At 43.6% G+C, this 17880-nt stretch overlaps 1 protein-coding gene across 1 annotated transcript in view; it reads left to right on the top strand.

Annotated features, from left to right (window-relative positions):
* The window catches only part of LOC114585457 (uncharacterized), a 127744-nt gene continuing 109864 nt past the window's right edge, over window positions 1-17880 (top strand). The window contains exons 1-6 of the mRNA XM_028708144.2: window positions 1-666; window positions 1478-1565; window positions 3382-3570; window positions 3950-4058; window positions 9978-10172; window positions 11321-11428. Of these exons, the coding sequence (XP_028563977.2) occupies window positions 437-666; window positions 1478-1565; window positions 3382-3570; window positions 3950-4058; window positions 9978-10172; window positions 11321-11428 (919 nt within the window). The 5' untranslated portion in view covers window positions 1-436. The remainder of the gene's footprint in view (window positions 667-1477; window positions 1566-3381; window positions 3571-3949; window positions 4059-9977; window positions 10173-11320; window positions 11429-17880) is intronic.

Below are 17880 nucleotides of genomic sequence, written 5' to 3'. Positions count from 1 at the left end.
AGTGAGAACCATGTACACCTCCCTGAGCTCTTTGAAGAAAAAGAGGGGCAATTTATTTATTTATTGCATTTATATCCCGCCTTTCCTCCATCATGAAACCCGAGACAGCGTACACGTGAGAGCCAAAGGGGTGTAGTGGTTAGAGTGTTGTACTAGGATCTGGGAGACCAGGGTTCAAATGCTCACTCGGTCATGTTGCTCACTGGGTGACTTTGAGTCAGTCAGTCACTCTCAGCTTAACCAACCTCACAGGGTTGTTGGGAGGATAAAATGGGGAGGAGAAGAATGTTGTAGGCCACCTTGAGATCTTTGGAGGAAAGGTGGACTATAAAAGCAATAAGACAGACAGACAGACAGACAGACAGACAGACAGATAGATGTGGTCCCCAGTTGCTCTCCAATCCAGGTACTGATCCAGACCTGCTTAGCTTTAGCAATGTGGTGGCCTCACATGCCTTCAGACAATTTCTGTTGGGAAGCTAGATCTAGTATCCTGGCTCTGCTGTGCTTGCCATCTCCAGGGACCATTTTCTTCTTTCTTGCAGGAACACTCTCTCTTTCCATGAGCGATGAAGATATAATCTGTAAGAGTCGGTGCCTCATTAACTGCTCAGAAGGATACTACCACACCTCTGGCAACTGCCTTGAGTGCCCTGTTGGATTCTTGTAAGGGAGCACCTTAGGCCAGTGATTTTGTGTGTGTGTGTGTGTGTGTGTGTGTGTTACACAATGAAACTAGAAATGCATAAAGGGATCCCAGAGAAGCTTCTGTTTGTTTCTGTGCTTAGAAGAGGCTAGCAGGGAGGTAGCACTTTACAGAGGTTTCCAGGCAAAAAGGAAAAGGAAGTAGGGCTCTGCCCCGAGGTCCATACAAACTACAATTCATTATTGGGGACAGAGGAGAAGCAGGATAGTAAGGGACAATATTTCAGCATTGGGTGAAGGATGGATTTAGAATGGGATGAGAGTATTAGAAAGAAGGACCTTGGAAGATTTTGCAGATCATGGGGATGGAGGAGAAATTTGATTTAGTATGCCTTTAAAGCCAAATATATCAAAGCCACACTGTCTGAAACAATATGCGACCCAGAACACAGCTATCCTTTGAAATTCTCACTTACCTAAATTTTCTGCTGCAGTTCTGCAACCAGTATTTGCCAACACGCACATGCAAAGTTAAAGCATGCATAAAAATGTATGTATCGGTGAAAGTAACATACAAAATACATTATATCAAGGGAAATGGCTTGCAAGAAATGTGAACTTTACTTAAAGCTACCTACTGAGCCTAAAAAGCTACATTCCTGTGAGTGAACTGGAAGAAAACCTTCACTTTGAGTCCTACTATAGGGTGATAGTATGAGAGTCAGCCTATTAGGTCTAATTGAGGTTCAGCTGAGGCTTAGCCCTTGCTGTGGGAAACTCACAAGGAGCCAAAGGTCAGTTGGACTCAAACTTTTGTTGCTTTGCTTTGCAGCTGCCCAGGAGGTCAGATAGCTCCACGCTTATGCCCCATAGGAACCTATAATCAACTTACAGCTCAGGAAGATATTGCATCCTGCCAGGTAAATGAAACAGGACGGAAAAAGGGAGAGTATGGAGAGAGTCAGTAGCTAAAATGGGGTTTCTGTTCATACTCAGAGGGTGCTCAATTGCTGAATCCTTCTTGTTTCTTCAAACAATAAGGCAGGGAGTCCCACCCACCATGGGCATAGCCAGGCTTTATTTTAGGAGGGCAGAACTGTGACACAATTGGTCAGTTAAGTATTTAGCAGCTGATTTTTGAAATAAAATTTAAAGACTGCAATCTCTCTCTCTTTCACTCTTCTCCCCCCCCCCCATGTGTCTTGAGGAGCCCACAGTGTATTCAGGAGCAGAGCGGGAGACAGATCTCATGCAGTTTATCATGGGTCGGGGGGCAGGTAGAGCACAAAGTAAAACCTGTCAGCTGGGATAGTGCTCTGCTGATTATTGCAGCTAACATGAGGGAGCACCTATGTGAAGTGGCAGTGCTGAAGGGCCTAGACATTCCTGGAATGAGGCTCTATAGATTGTCAGAGCCATCTTCAAAACATATAGAGCCAGCTGGAGGCTGTTGTAAACTCAGGGGCTGGTAACACAGGCTCCTGTCCAGATCCATCCTTACCTCCCATCTAAATGTACTTGGCATAGAAGATAGCGGTCTCTAAGTTAAAAAATGCAACTTTCATCATCCGGGTATCAAAATCCCTGTCATTAGATGTTCTGAATTAAAATAATACGTTCAGTTGTTCTCCCTCTGCCAGGCAAAACATGGGGCGTGTTCCCAGATCCTGTGATTAACACATCTCTGCAGTGCTATTTAAGAGAAATTACTCTTTCATCAGCTGCTCGTAACTGATGTGAGCCCAAAAGAATATTATGGGATTGTTTCTGATGTGTTTGGGTTGTTTACTAACCTCCTGGGCATTGCAAAATGTGAGCTCCAGTTTTTCGGCTTTTGACTTACTTTCTTTCCCTCTTAAATATTCCTGGTGCCAAGTAAGCTCCCACAAAACACCCCTGCTTCCATCTTCTGCCAGAATAAAATAAAAAGAGTTCATTGAGTCTATCCTTCTCTCTCATACAGAGTATATGTCAACAGAGTGCATTCTATAACACTAGCACTACCAGTGAAAAATCCCACCTCTACATTATGACATGTCAATAATCATCAAGCCAGGCAAGGCTAACTGGGGTTTCATTTATTCATCTTTATCCTGTTCCCAGGCAGGTTGGGTGGGTGGGGGGTCAGTCCTTTTGGTTTCCTGGTCCAGAGTTGTTTAGGTTTTATATGTAAGTAACTTGACCTTAAAACTGGCTTGGCGGCCAGTGCAGATCCCTTAGCATTGGTGTGATAATGTACCCACTGCTCACAACCCAGACCACAATATGCAGCACCAACTGAAGCCCCTGGACCAGCCACAAGGGAAGGTCCACATACTGTGCATTGCAGTAGTCTAAACATGAGCTTACCAGTGTATGAGTTACAGTGGCCTGGCTATCCTTGTCCAGGAATAGCACAATTGATGCGCTAGCTGAAGTGGTGCTAATGGCTTTGCCCTTGGAGGTCACCTAAGTCCACCACACATGAGTTGGATCTAAAAAGTTGCTGAAACATCTGGCACATGAAGCAAGAAGAGATCATGAAATGGAAGCAAAAATGTTGGTGTTATAAAGGGCAAATGCTTGTTCATGAGTTGTGTCACAGATACGCAGACATTTGCCTGCTAGTGAAATGTTATTCATAAAGATCTTGGTTCCAGTAATGGCAAATTGGGAACGCAGCATTTATGTGACTCCTTTGGGGACACCATTCCACTTAATAGCACACCTCTTAATGGTTCATAACTTCCTTGGCAGGCCTGCCCAGATGGTTACATCAGCTTGGGCACCCGAGCTGGGTGCCAGGTGTGTCCAGATGGCTACCGGTGTGATTCACAGATGGGTCTACAGCGAAAGTGCATCCCTGGTCAGTATTCGCCTGCTGGAGAGATGGAGTGTCAGGAATGCCCCAAAGGATATGTCTGCCCCGATGGACAGGAGATACAGGTATAGAGTATCACACCTAATGCTAGCTGATCTCCTAATTGGTGTTCATCTTTTAGATGAGAATAGGATGTGTCCTTTTTCTGTTGATATAGTATAAGCACTTTTAGTTAATAATAATTTCTAATATTTTGATGTATTTTAACTTGATATTGTATCTTCTTTCTGACTTTTTAATTGTATGGTAGTGACAAATAAGTAATAATACATACATACATACATACATACATACATAGTTTTTTTAATGTCCTTCTTAACTCTATTTTTGGTTGCCAATTTATTTTGTTTGTGTATTAAGGATCAATTGGGCTTTGGTTGTATGGATAATTTTGTGTTGGGGAAAGGCACCCTCATCAAATTGTTCTCTGTTTTCTCTCTTCAGCATTGCCCAGGTGGCCACGAGCCCAATCCCGGCCATACCTTTTGCAGAGCCTGTTTCCCTGGCTTTTTCTCTACAGAAGGAAGTCCAGAGTGCCAGCCTTGTCCAACAGGTAGGCTGTTCTTCTGAGCCACCTTGGATGCAAAACACAGGCCCTGGATCAATAGTAACTCTCTGCTTTTGCTTCCAAACCCTTGAAATAGTTCTTATTAAAGCAGTGGCTCAGTGACAGTCTGGGGGCAGTAGAGTCGTGAAGATATTTCAGCAGCAATTAGGTTTCATTTGCTCCATGTTGATCCCAGGAGAGCAAGACAATACTGTGCGACAAAGAGGTAATCTTCCCTTTCTTCTTCATAGTAAAAAGTGCAGTGATATTAAATAAAAGCCCTGTCCTTATATCCTCGACTGGATAGGAGGCCACACACTCAATATTTAGGCAGGTTTCTGCTTTGGTATATGGGTTAACACAATAAATGCTATTCAATATTTAGACAGGATGAATCAGCCAGAGATGCTAAAGTCCCTGGTTGTTATTCTATGAATGGTGCCTCTCATATTCTGCCAAAGACTCAGAGAAAGTGATTTCTGGCAACCCAGGGAGAGATGTGAGGCTTAGGGGGAGAAAGGAGAACTTGAGCATATTAAAAAGTGCATGTGAATACACCCTGGTTTGACATGCCATAATCATTAATAACTTTGGGTGCTCTGATCTGGGGCTCCAGATTTTGGCACGATTAATGCACATTGCAATTAAAAAGAAATGAAGCTTCATTTTCCCAGTCAGCTCCTGATGTCCATCTCAGGAGTTACCCAGTAAAATAGCTTTGAGTTTCTTAACAGTGTAAGGAATAAATGTTTGGGGGGAAAGGTCTTTGTGTCTGTTTCACGTCTCTCTGTGTGTCTTCAGCAGATGCTGAAGTGGAATTCTGTGTGACTTCAACTTATTGATTTGTAATAACCTCAGCTTGGGAGAATCTGTGGGTCAGGCCAGCCCACCTGAATGGGGGAGGGCTTGCCTGAATGACTTTCAGGTCCTTTACAACTCTACATTTCTATGACCTGAAGCAACTTGGCAGGCTCAACTTTTTAAGTCTTCAGGAAAGCTGAAAGTAAAGCCTGGGAGATTAGATGTGCTCCACCAGTAAATAAGTGAATTCTCAATTGTCCTCCATAAGCCATTTAAAGAGCTCCTTGCTCTTAACTACTGCACACCTCCCCCTGCTTGATATTCCAGAGACGTCTTGATAATCCCGTCCTCAGGATATCGCTAGCCTGTCATTGTGGGAATGATCGGGGTGTTGCAAATTCATCACTGTGACATTAGCGCTGAACCAAATATGACAGGAGGATGGGCAGAGGGGAGCTCAGACCTTTGTTTTAAAAAGCAACAATTGCCTTTGAGAATTATGAAAGCGTAGAATGTTATTAGAGATGATTAATTGGCTGAAATGGCTCAGAAAATTACAGAGAAAGACAAGCAACCAGAATTAGAGGTTGCTTCCCACTGCACACTGTCTCTCAGCATAAAATCGGGCTGGAAGGGAATCAAATATCTGAAATAATTCATGCTGGAAATTTATTTCCCTCTGGAGATGGGAGAAGAGTTATCTGTGAAAATCACCAAAGCACTTTTTATGGGGAGAAGATGGGAAGCAAATGCATGTGACTTACCCTTGTGAGTTTTTATTTTTAGATAGATAGATAGATAGATAGATAGATAGAGACACACAGAAATTCATATTACATTAAGACTGCATTCTGCATCCAATGCACCCATAGGCAAGGCTTTCTCTGCCAAATTATATGAAAACACTTGCAAACAGGCTGGTAGTGTGATCTGAACAACTACCCAAAATCAAAGGAGTTTTCTTTTTTTTGCAAATTGTATGAACTAGAACCCATAAATGCACAGCAGAGATAACTGCAAGGCTTCAGTGCTGCCTGCTTCCCAGGCATATTAGGAATGGTTGGTGGCATGTAAAAATACTCAGCGGCACTTCAGGCATCACCAGTGGCTTTTTATTTTTTTTACTCTCGTCAAGGTGAGTTGACTAAACACTTTCTAGCTTCTGCCGGTCTCTCTTTTTATCCCATTCTAAATTATCTGTCTCTAGTATGAAATAATAAATGTGAAGCTATAAAAGCATCAGTCTTGGGAATTCTGGGTGGGCAAGGAAGAAAGGGCTCAGCATACATGCACAGCGAAGACCAGGGTCACAAGCCCAGCAATATCAGGACTGGTCTCCCACACAGGAATAGGGTGGTAGGAGAAGGCTGAAAGGTAGGTACCTGCATTCCAGGGAGGTAATGGAAAAGTGGAAATTAAGACAAGGAAAAACACAGGGTGTCAATCAATGGTGAGGATTCTCCAGTCCATGGACCTAGTAAAGCCCACGAGGCCTCCTTATCTGACTCATGAGACCATTTTAGCCAAGCCATGGCCACATCTGACATCATTTATGACCCTGAGTGTGGAGCAGGTAAAGGTCTGCCTGGGCCACAAAGATATTTTCAGGCACCACCAATCAGCTGATGGGACCCCCGGTTTGGTGATTTGCAAGCACCAAGAATCAGCTGATCATTGGGACTTTGCTAGCACTGTTCTTTGCAAGCCCTGATGATCAGCTGACCATTGAGGCTTCTGTGCACAATGCTACGCTAACAATCAGCTGATTTACACTGATATAGAAACATTCTGTTTTAAATGTGTAGCTTAAAACTTAACTTTCTTTCAAAAGTACACCTTTGGACATATTATCTTGTGCATTTTTTTGAGCCAAGAATTGTGTTGGGCAGATAGCTATGTTCCAATCCTCATGCTAAGTCCAGGAGGGGCTGATCAGGTCGATTTGCTTTGAAATTTGTGAAGATCAAATTTCTTAAGCATCCCTGGTCACAATACATCAGGGTAGCTTTCAGCACTGGACAGCTCCTTAATGAAAGCAGCTAAAGCTTTGTGGAGCTCTTTGCTTCGTGGCCTTCCAGGCCCAAAGTTCCATCTCCTGGGGAGTTTCAGGCTCTCCCCTTCTTCATGACTTGTTGCTCCATTGGAAGCCAAAGTATTTAATGAACACATCCAGGTACCTCCCACTGTGCCAGTGTAGTCAGTAACTTGATTCTGATCTCTGTAATGAGGATCCTCCTAATTAAATAATGAAGTGTTCCTGTATTCTGGCTGCCTTGATGTCGACTGATAAAAGGCAAAATGGAATGATTGATGTTTCATGAAAAGCCTTGGTGGTTCACTTCCAGCAGTGGTCTGTAATTCACTGTTATGGAAATCAGATAACATTGGGTCTTGGGTTTCCAGGCTTTCGGCTTCTGGTATTAGTGTCCGATGAATAGAGAGCAGCCTGCTCCCGGGAGCATTCATTGTGCAAAATATGGAGCTAGGAGAACGTGTGCTGGCACCAAGGCAATCTCTAGAGGTTGGTACAGAATATTGTCATTTCAGAGCGGTTCTGGCAGAGCAAGACACAGTCTTTGTCTACAAAAATTGGCCATTTTTGACATAATGAAACATTTGCAAACCAGTATTTTCTTAATATTAGCAACAAAGCCTAGGAAAGGCATCTAAAACTCACACAGATATACAGGTGAAACTCAGAAAAGATTGTTAATTTGAGGTTTTCATGAGCTGTACGCCATGTTCATCACAATTATAACAAATAAAGGCTTGACATATCTCGCTTTGCATGTCATGAGTCTATCTCATATACTAGTTTCACCTTTTAAGTTGAATTACTGAGATAAATGAACTTTTCCACTATATTCTAATTTTCTGAGTTTCATCTGTACATGAGCAGAGTGAGACTTTGTGCTGATCATCACCTGCCTTGCCCCACCCTCCAGTCCTAGGACCCTTCAGAACAGAGCTGCTGCCATGGGCATTATGTGTATGTGTCTTTTGATGAACTCAGTGGAAGATTATGAGTCATGGGGTGGGGAGAGAGTATGTGTGAATTCAACAGTGTTTTATTTTGTGTTGCTAATTTGTTAATATTGTTTTGTAGATTATGAGTGCCGTAATGCTTTCTGAATCTTATATGACTTTTGTTGTGGGTTTGCTGTTTAGCTTATTTTTTAGTTGTTTTGTTAATAGTGTTTTGTAGAATGTGGTTGTTTTACTCATAATTTGTTAATTATTCTATACTATTTATGTTGTATTTATGATGCTCTATTATGCGACTGTTATTTTTTGCTTATGAGCCTTGTGAGTCAAAAGTGGCACAGATATATAATAAATGAAAGTGTGTGTGTGTGTGTGTGTGTGTGTGTGTGTAATGGGTTTTGGCTGGAGTTCAACATTTTGGAGAAGGGGCTGCAATTTGTCCTGTGGTCCAGCTCTAGAGTAAGATAAAGTTGTGAACTGGGCAAGGCTTTGCAAATACCCACATAAGAGGAAGAATGGCATAGGAGATGGAAATGCCCTTGTCCAAAGTAGTGATGTAGGAAGCTGCCTTAACCTGTGCCAAAACTTTAGTAACCTAGGTCGGTGCCCTGACTGATGGGAGCTTTCCCAAGTAACAGTGGTGGTGGGGTCTTTCCCAACCCTGCACCCCAAGGTGCTTAGCTAGAGGTGCTTGAGGTTAAACTTGTGGGGAGGACACCACACCCAGACACACTTAGGGAAAATGCTGAGATGTCTTTGGGATATCTGGGCATCCTGTGTAGGAGGGGAAGGGCAGTATAACCCTGAGGAGGCCAGCAGGAGGCTAACTGAAACTTCTGAGTCATCAGAATGTGAGGTTCAAGGGAGGAGAAGTCAGGACATTCAGGAAGTATGTAAGCATCTAGGAATAGTGTTGCTACTTTTGAAGAGGGAGTATAAGGAGGAGCCAAGGAGGAAGAGCATGTGGAAATGATGGACCTGCCCCCCTGCCCCCATTTCTAGGACTGATCTCTCTAGTCAGGTCTAGAGCTTGGCAAAGATGCAGTGTCCCCAAACAGAAGGGAAGAGCAGGATGCATGCATTTCGTGGTGCCCTCGTGGCTTTAATACAAGCAGTGGAACCAATCAATGGCAAGACGCCAGGGCCTTGGTCCTTCCCTCGATTATCCTAACGTGGAGCTTCCATATCCCATCTGGGATTTCTGCTCTTTTAAGAACCCCATGGAAGGCAAAATTTCTACAGGGGCAGTTTCCCCCATCACAGTGAAGAAGGAAATGGATCTGCACCTTGCTCTACACAGGAAGCCTTTAAGGAGGGGAGGCGCCATGGTTCAGTCACAGAATGTGGGCTTTGCATAGAGCATGCATTTCCCTTGACCTTCACAATAGGCAGCTTTGTTCCCATTGGTGGCCTCAACAGGCACTAGGGCTGCAGTGCTGCAGCAGAGAAAATGGGATACTGAGAGAAGCAGAAATTAACAGCTGTTCCATCCCTACTTTGAAAACAACATCTCCCTGGATGTTAATTCCAAATTAATTCTGATTTCACTTTGAACGTTGCAAAGCAACATGATTTTCAACTACTTTGCTGAGGGAAGGTGGAGGTATCGACGCTTTGCAAGAGTGACTGCCGTCGTGACCTGATATCTCCTCACTCCATCATCTCCTGCTTTAAGCAATATCATTAGGGAGAAGAGCAGGGAGAGGACTTGACCTCTGATATCACTTGGTTTCCTACTGCTCTGCAGACTGTGGGTGTGCATTTTATTGGTGTTTAGGGGAGTGTGGTACCATTCTTTATCTTAAATAAATCTGGCATCTTATGCTCATTAGCTCGAGAAGGAGAGAGAGAGAGAGAGAGAGAGAGAGAGAGAAAGAAAGAAAGAAAGAAAGAAAGAAAGAAAGAAAGAAAGAAAGAAAGAAAGAAAGAACTTTCACATGTTGTCAGAGAACTAAGAAGAATGGAATGGTGCATTTAGCCAGCCAACCATTCTCCACAGGTTCTGAGCCATTCCTATCAACATAGATACCATCTTGCCCCTTCGCTGATTTCACCAGCTGCAGTGAAATCATGCAGGTGCTACAAGAATGCATCCCTTGTCCACCACATCACATCCTGTCACTTTGCTTTTTCTTTCAGGATATTCTTGTCCTCATGCCGGCACCATTCAGCCCCTCCCCTGCCCCCTTGGCTCTTGGGACCCGACTCCCAGGCAGACTGAGAGTCCAAAGTGTAATGGAAGTGCCTGCACTGCAGATGGCCTGCGTGAGGTGCATCAGGCCCAGGAATCCACTCGCTCTGCTGGAGCCCTTCAGTGCCAGCTCTGCCCTTCAGGTGACTCCCCCCCCTTTTTTTTTTGCATTATACTGATTTGTTTATCCGCACAGTACTTGGGGGAGCCAGTGAACAGGCTTCATTTGATGCCATGTGGACAGTGCAATTCAGGTCAGTGTTCAGTGTCTGAAGGAATGCACAGAAACTAGAAGTAAGTCAAGTTTCGTAGTTCAAAGGAAGGCCTGCTTTGTCGCTACACCTGGATTATGTAATTCCCTGCTTCAAGAATGGACCCTTTCTGTTGGGTTTTCAGTGCCTTCTGAAGACATGCTTATTACAACAGGCCTTAAATCTATTTGGCAAATTTGCTTTGGATTTTCATCTGCTGCTCCGCTTGCTTTTAGCAATTTGCTTTGGCTTCTTAATTGCTATTTTTGTTATCAACATTTTGCAATCAAAAAGCAGAGTTGTGACTAGCGATATCCTCATTACGGTAAATATTGTAATAAATTCAACCAAGTATTTATCTGTAAGCCACCCTGAGTCCTGTCAGAGGAAAAGGTGGGACATAAATAAATATATAATAATAATAATAATAATAATAATAATAATAATAATAATAATAATTAATACAGCTTTTTTAAAAGTTGGTTGTAATGTATCTTTTAAAAATTGTTTAGATATTGGGGGTTTGGATTTTATATTGTTAGCTTCTGGGTGCATCACGCCCAAATATAGTTCTTAACTGGCTTATGCAAGCATGTACCCCTTTAGATAGCAGGTGGGGAAGATTGTTTGAATGAGTGATTTCCAAAGGGTAGATAGATATTTCCCTATGGCAGAACATCTGCATGTGTGCTCCCCTGCTTGCAGATTGAAGTGGTAAAGTCCAAGTATGAGGTTTCCTGATTGTGACTAGACTCTTTGTGAGGTCTACTGGGGAGATGACTCTCACCTGAAGTCATTATCAGGGGGCCTGTATTGGAGGGGCCTGTAGGCTAGGTCCCAAGAGGTGCAATGGTTGCCTCTGAATGTAAGCTACTGGGGAACCCAAGTGAGGATAGCACTGTTGCACCCGGATCCTGCCTGCAGGCTTTTCAGAAGAGGCATCTCATCAGCCACTGTGAGAACAGGTTGCTGGACTGGATTTGACCATTGGGCTTGATCTAGCAGCCAAGTTCTACTTATATTCTTCTCTCATCTTGCAGGCCACTTCTGTGCTGATGATCTCATGACAGCTCCATGCCCCGCAGGAAGCTTTGAGCCCAAGGAACGTTTCCCGAGGCCCAGTGATGGCTCTTCTTCATACTTTTCAGGTTTGTGCCTTATATTATCTCTGTTTTGCACAATTGGGAAAGCTGTTTCAGCTCTAAATCACACCACTAATTAGGCTCTTCTACAGTGGCTGACAGTTATAGTGCTTATTTACTACCCTCTGGCATAAAGCAAGGCATGTTAGACACCAAGGAAATTTCCTAGAAATTTGTACACCGAGACTTCTGAGAATTATTGGTTTCCTTTCTTTGTTTTTTTGTTTTTTTAAAAAAAGGTGTTAACTTGGGTAGTAATTTCCTTGGAAGTCAATGAAGGTGCATGGAAGGTGCTAGATAGCCCCAAGGCACTGAAATCTCATTGAGATGCCACTGGAACTTCGAGTAAGCCAGAACTATAGAAGACAATTTGCACCCATGACTCAAGGAGGCAAAATTACTATTTCAGAACTTTATTACTTGCTTGATAGGAGGAACATCAACATCTAAGAGCAGAAGGGATAGACCATTCTTCTACAGCAGGGGTGTTAACCTCCTTATTTATTTATTGGTAAGATTTCTTACTTGTCCTTCAGCATAAAGCCCCAGGGCAGGTTGTAACAATAGAATATGCAATAGAATGAAAACCTATAAAGCTATTGCAATTATAAAGCAAGGAAAACCACTCTAAATGGAACAGAGCTGTATAAATTCAGCAAAGGAGGTGGGTCCCCTCCAAAACAAAATGCTTTAACTGTTGAAGGCCAAGGTAAAGAGGTGGATCTTCAGCAGACTGCAGAAGCTGTGCAATGAAGATGACATGAACATCTCTCCAAAATAAGGGCTCCAAAATTTAGGGGTTGCCAGAGAGAAGCACTTTCCTGGGCCACCATTCCCTGCTCTTCTAAGGGTGGTGGGACCACCATGAGAGCCCCATCTACAGATCTTAGTACCCAAGCAAGGTTGGTGGGGATAAAGTTGTGGGTTTTTTAAAATATTTGAGACCCAAGTCATTTGTGGTTTTAAACACTAATGTGAGCACCTTGTCCATGCTGTCTGTGGATGATGGGAGTTGTAGGTTAGAAACATTGGGAAGGCTACAGTTTAGCCACCCTTATTGTACAGAACCTTGACTCTTAAGAAGCCCTAAAAGTCATTAGCTGCTGTAATGTAGCTAATGTAACCCAAAGCAGCGAATTACTTTTAGGATGTAACCCAAAGCAGCCTTTGCACACTGTCACGCTGGTGTGACTTCTGTTTGGAATGGTCCTGCTTCTTCTTAACATACCTAATGAGTTTCTGTCCTCAGATTTTCCAACTGAAATAGTCATTTCCTGGCTCAGTTGGTGTAATGCATACTTCAATAGCACAAGGTCACTGTGAACATTCTCCATCATCTGAACAGACAGGCATAAGCAATTGGTGCACTGAAGTGTAGGCAGGGAGATGAAGTGTGAGTCTGAGAGGGACCAGAAGGATTTCGGGGTCAGATTCATTGAAGCCTCCATCTGCAGGCACAGTCTATTGTTGCAAGCTAGTATCAGAGCTCAGGAGTCTATCCGATAGGGGCTTAGAATACGGATGCAGCAAAAGCTGGCAGAGTTGAAGATAAACAGGTAAGCAGGGAGGTAGACTTACCACTTTCTATCCCATTTGCCTCCAAACATTTTCATGCCTCTCCACATTGTGATGGCAGCGTATTCCCATGGGAACCCTGTTGCAGAGAGATTAGGTAGCTGATGGAATCCATTCCATTAAAACACAGGTTTATTTTACTTACACTTGATGTCCATTAGGACAGGAGATTGATAGCTTGGCCAATGGCCTTTGTCATAGCATTTGCCTTAATGGATAACACCTATAAGTGAAATAAACCTATTTTAAATGAAACTGACTACATGAACAGCCTCCTCTGAAGCAGAGGGCATCTTTATGAATATGTATCCCACGTGCTTTGTGTGTGCTGGTCATGTTGGATTTCAACTCAGGGAGCACAACAGTGTAAGTTAATTGGTGACTGCAAGTATAAATGGTCATTATCATTATCTGGTAACTAAAGGAGCGCAGGATGTAGAAAATTATGCATCTCAGTATATACAGAGCTGAACAGAATGCCTACATAGGAGGAAACTAATTTGATCGTTTTCTAATATATGTTGGCAAGGTAACAAGTGCCCTCAAGTTTCACAAAAGTCAGGAATATTTATAATCAAGCCTTCCTTGGGCAGAGGCCCCACGTTCTCCACAGCTGATTCCAGGAGTTGTTTTTAATAACTCCAGGGTTTTAGATGTGGTTCTCTGTCATCTCTGCCTGGAGATGCTGGGGATTGAACCTAGGACTTTTTGCACCAGGTGCCAGTGGCAGAAGGAGCAGGATTTTTTGTGCATGGAAGGAAAACAAGAAAGGGAGAATGGGCGCAAAAGGAGGGTGGCCAAGCTGTAGCATGGTGGTACACCATTTTGCCTATGTAAAGTCACAGGGTAAATCCCTGAGGCCAACGACCTCTACCCAGGACCTCGGACAGCCACTACCTGCTGAAGTCAGGCAGTATTAGGCTGATCCCTGATCTTGATTCCTGTAACATCTAAGTGTAGACGATCGTGATCCAGGACAGGTCCTTTTGTGGATTCCATAACATCAACATAGACGTGTCTTCCATCCATTTTTATTTCACTGTCGTTGAAAATGTAAAAACGCCAGACTCATCAAATTGGCTGCTGCATTTTCTTTCGTTTTGAAACCAACTTGCAGATATTTTCCTCCCTCAAATTTATTTTCCTTCTTTCTATTTTTAAGTTATTTATTTTTTTCACTTACCGTCTGGATTATCAGTTATTATCCTTTCAGTGGAGTTTTCAGAAGTCATGCTATAATGAGCGGGGAAGCTTGTTCAATGCGAACGAGTTTTGCAAATTAACGAGTAATTGGGCAAACTCAATTAAAAAAAAATAATCTGATGGTGGTGCATCACAAACTGCACACACTTCATTTATTTTGTTAATTGTCATTTGTCTTTGATTATATATTCTTTCCCATACCACGCTAGTGAGTGGAATGAGATATGGTTCTTTTTCCAGTGAAAATAATGGTACAGTGGTACCTTGGGTTACGTTACCTTCGGGTAACGTAATTTCAAGTTACGAATGCAGCAAACCCTGAAGTGTATACTTCTGGGTTTCACTGCATGTGCGTGCACAGAAGTGCTCTATTGCACTGTGTGCGTGCGCAGAAGTGGCACCTCCAGATATGGACTTTTTGGGGTAAGTACGGACTCCCGGGATGAATTAAGTTCATATCTGGAGGGTCCACTGTATCTAGCTGATAGGAGGGGGCTTCTCTTGGACAAGAAAAGGCTGCTGGATGAGGCCTAAGGGAGTCCAATCTAGTCCATGTCCTGTTCTCACAGTCACCACCCAGATACCTGTGGAAAACCCATAAGCAGGATTCAGACACAGGAGCACTCTTCCCTCCTGTGGCTTCCAGCAACTGACATTCAGAAGCATCACTTCATCTGACCGTGGAGGCAGATCGCAGCCTTCATGGCTAACAGCCCTCTCCTCCATGAATTGTCTAATCTTAAAGCCACTTAAGTTGGTGGCTGTCACTGCCTCGTATGGGAGTGAGTTCCATCGTTAAACTGTGTGCTGTGTGCAGGGCTTTCTTTTCTCTCTCCAGAGTCTCCCAAAATTCAGCTTCATTGGATGTACAGGAATTCTAGTGTTTAAACCATCCATTTTGGAAACGATTGATAATGGATAAGAATGATGTCATTGGGGCAGATTTTGGCAGAGCACTCCCAGGCCATTTTCTAAGCTGTTATCTCAGTTGACAAGACTCCCAGGTTTCTCTGGCAGGATTTGAAACAGGTGTTTCTTGGCACCTCTTGCACGAATCTACCTAGGGTAGCCATCCCCAAACTGCTGCCCTCCAACTGAGATCAGTGACTACATTATTACACGAGCACTGTTCCACAGCATTTGATATTTTCATTTACATGCATTCATTCGAAATAAGATGGGTTTATGAAGCAATTCTATATCTTCCCACCACGCTGACAAAGAATTCTACAAAACAGTAGTCAATATCCAGAATCACTGTTCAGTGTTGGACATTATATTTGCTGAATACACAAAGCTTCACAGCTTGTCTTTCATCTTACAAAGTAAGATGGTACCTCGCTTCATTTAAAGATTTTGATACTAAAGATTTCATTTTGTACTTATTATGGTTTGAAGGAATTCTATAAAGATTGTCTATTGTGTATGTACATGGTCATCGTGTTGCCTAGATATTGCTGACACCTTCTAGATACAACAGGAGTAGGGAACAGACTTTGGGGGGGGGTGTTAAATGCATATCTCCAGGATTCCCTGTCTGGCCCTCTGAACACTCCCCAGGCCAAACACCCCTCACCACTCCTGCTTCACACCTTGGATGTGTTTGCATGCCTGGGATTCCCTTGAACTCCAGCTCCCATCAGCATAAACCACCATGGCCACCCGCCAAGCATGCTGGGAACTGTAGTCTGGGAACATCTGGAAGCCCATTCGCAGGCACTTGGAGGCTTCCCCCACAGGATCCTGGCAGCTGTAGTTTGAGGAGGATGCCGAGAGGGGTTTCCACTTCCTCTTCCAGAACTACAGTGACTGAAATGTAGATAACATACATACACAATTTTATTTGTTTGCCACCTTTCCACAGTTCAAACCATGTGCAAGGTGAAAAGAATACTTGTTGTTGTTTAGTCATTTAGTCGTGTCTGACTCTTCATGACCCCATGGACCAGAGCACGCCAGGCACTCCTGTCTTCCACTGCCTCCCGCAGTTTGGTCAAACTCATGTTCGTAGCTTCGAGAACACTGCCCAGCCATCTCATCCTCTGTCGTCCCCTTCTCCTTGTGCCCTCCATCTTTCCCAACATCAGGGTCTTTTCCAGGGAGTCTTCTCTTCTCATAAGGTGGCCAAAGTATTGGAGTCTCAGCTTCAGGATCTGTCCTTCCAGTGAGCACTCAGGGCTGATTTCCTTCAGAATGGATAGGTTCTTGCAGTCCATGGGACTCTCAAGAGTCTCCTCCAGCACCATAATTCAAAAGCATCAATTCTTCAGCGATCAGCCTTCTTTATGGTCCAGCTCTCACTTCCATACATCACTACTGGGAAAACCATAGCTTTAACTATACGGACCTTTGTTGGCAAGGTGATGTCTCTGCTTTTTAAGATGCCGTCTAGGTTTGTCATTGCTTTTCTCCCAAGAAGCAGGCGTCTTTTAATTTCGTGGCTGCTGTCACCATCTGCAGTGATCATGGAGCCCAAGAAAGCAAAATCTCTCACTGCCTCCATTTCTTCCCCTTCTATTTCCCAGGAGGTGATGGGACCAGTGGCCATGATCTTCGTTTTTTTTTATGTTGACTTCAAACCATATTTTGCGCTCTCCTCTTTCACCCTCATTAAAAGGTTCTTTAATTACAACATAGCAAAAGTAGTCATCAACAATAGCCTAGCCCATGAGTCTGTTCAGCAGCCTCAGCTTTTGTAGCTGGAGTCAGTGAGAGCCACACCCTCCCAGGCCAGGTTGGGAAAGGCCTGTAAATAAGTCCTCAATAGCTTGATTCATAGCCTATTCCATGCCAGACTTTTATTTTCTGAAGAGACATGGATCAGTAATAGATCGTCTGCGTTGCCTGCAGAATGTCCCAGGTTCAATCCCTTGGCTAGGGCTGGGTATGTTCCTCTTCTGAAACCCTGGAAAGCTTCTGCCAGACAGTGTTGGCAATACTGAGCTAACTGGACCAACAGCCTGCCTTAGTATAAGGCAGCTTCCAATGTTCTTCTGTTAGAAGTGCTTCCAGTCTTTACAATGGAAAGTTGTTTGTGTGAGTGCATTGTTTTACACTTATGGGAGGGGGCGGCAATTCCTCTTGCCTGATGACAACGCATTCACTGAATGTGTGGCTGGGGGGGGTGGTAGTTCCAGCCAGATCTCATTTATTTTTCTCTCCCCCTCATTTTGACAACTTCCCAGTCTGCGCCCATCATGCACCGGCTCCATTGTTTAAGTCACACAGTTCCAAGGACCTCGCCACCCATTCAGGATGTTTGTCATTCATGCAGGTATCCGAGTGTTTGCGCCAAGTCTATCGCTAGTCTGTGAAACCCATTCATTGCTCTCCATTCTGAATACGAATGTGGGCTTGGCTTTTTGCACAGACCTGGCTCTCTGAAGTCCCAGCCCCGGGTATCCTCGCTTTTAACTACATTAACAAAGAGACAACAGCCAGCCGATACCCACAAGTGTTCACAGGCTGGTATATTTACTTTGAGTTTAATATTTCTCATTCTCATATGATCAGCTTTGAGCAAAATTCCCAACTGCTTTTTATCACTTTCATATGAGGGGGGTGAAAACCACAGACGGATGATATTTGAAGCTCAGCTAGTCCAATCATGCCACCTGCTGGTGGGAATGGGGTGGGTTCCCTAATTCTTGATTCTGCATCACCGTTCAAGAGCACAGGGA

Source organism: Podarcis muralis, chromosome 15, assembly GCF_964188315.1.
Source record: "Podarcis muralis chromosome 15, rPodMur119.hap1.1, whole genome shotgun sequence".
Classification (NCBI taxonomy): Eukaryota; Metazoa; Chordata; class Lepidosauria; order Squamata; family Lacertidae; genus Podarcis; species Podarcis muralis.
Note: the sequence above shows the minus strand (reverse complement) of the source record. Positions and strands in the feature narration are given on the sequence as shown.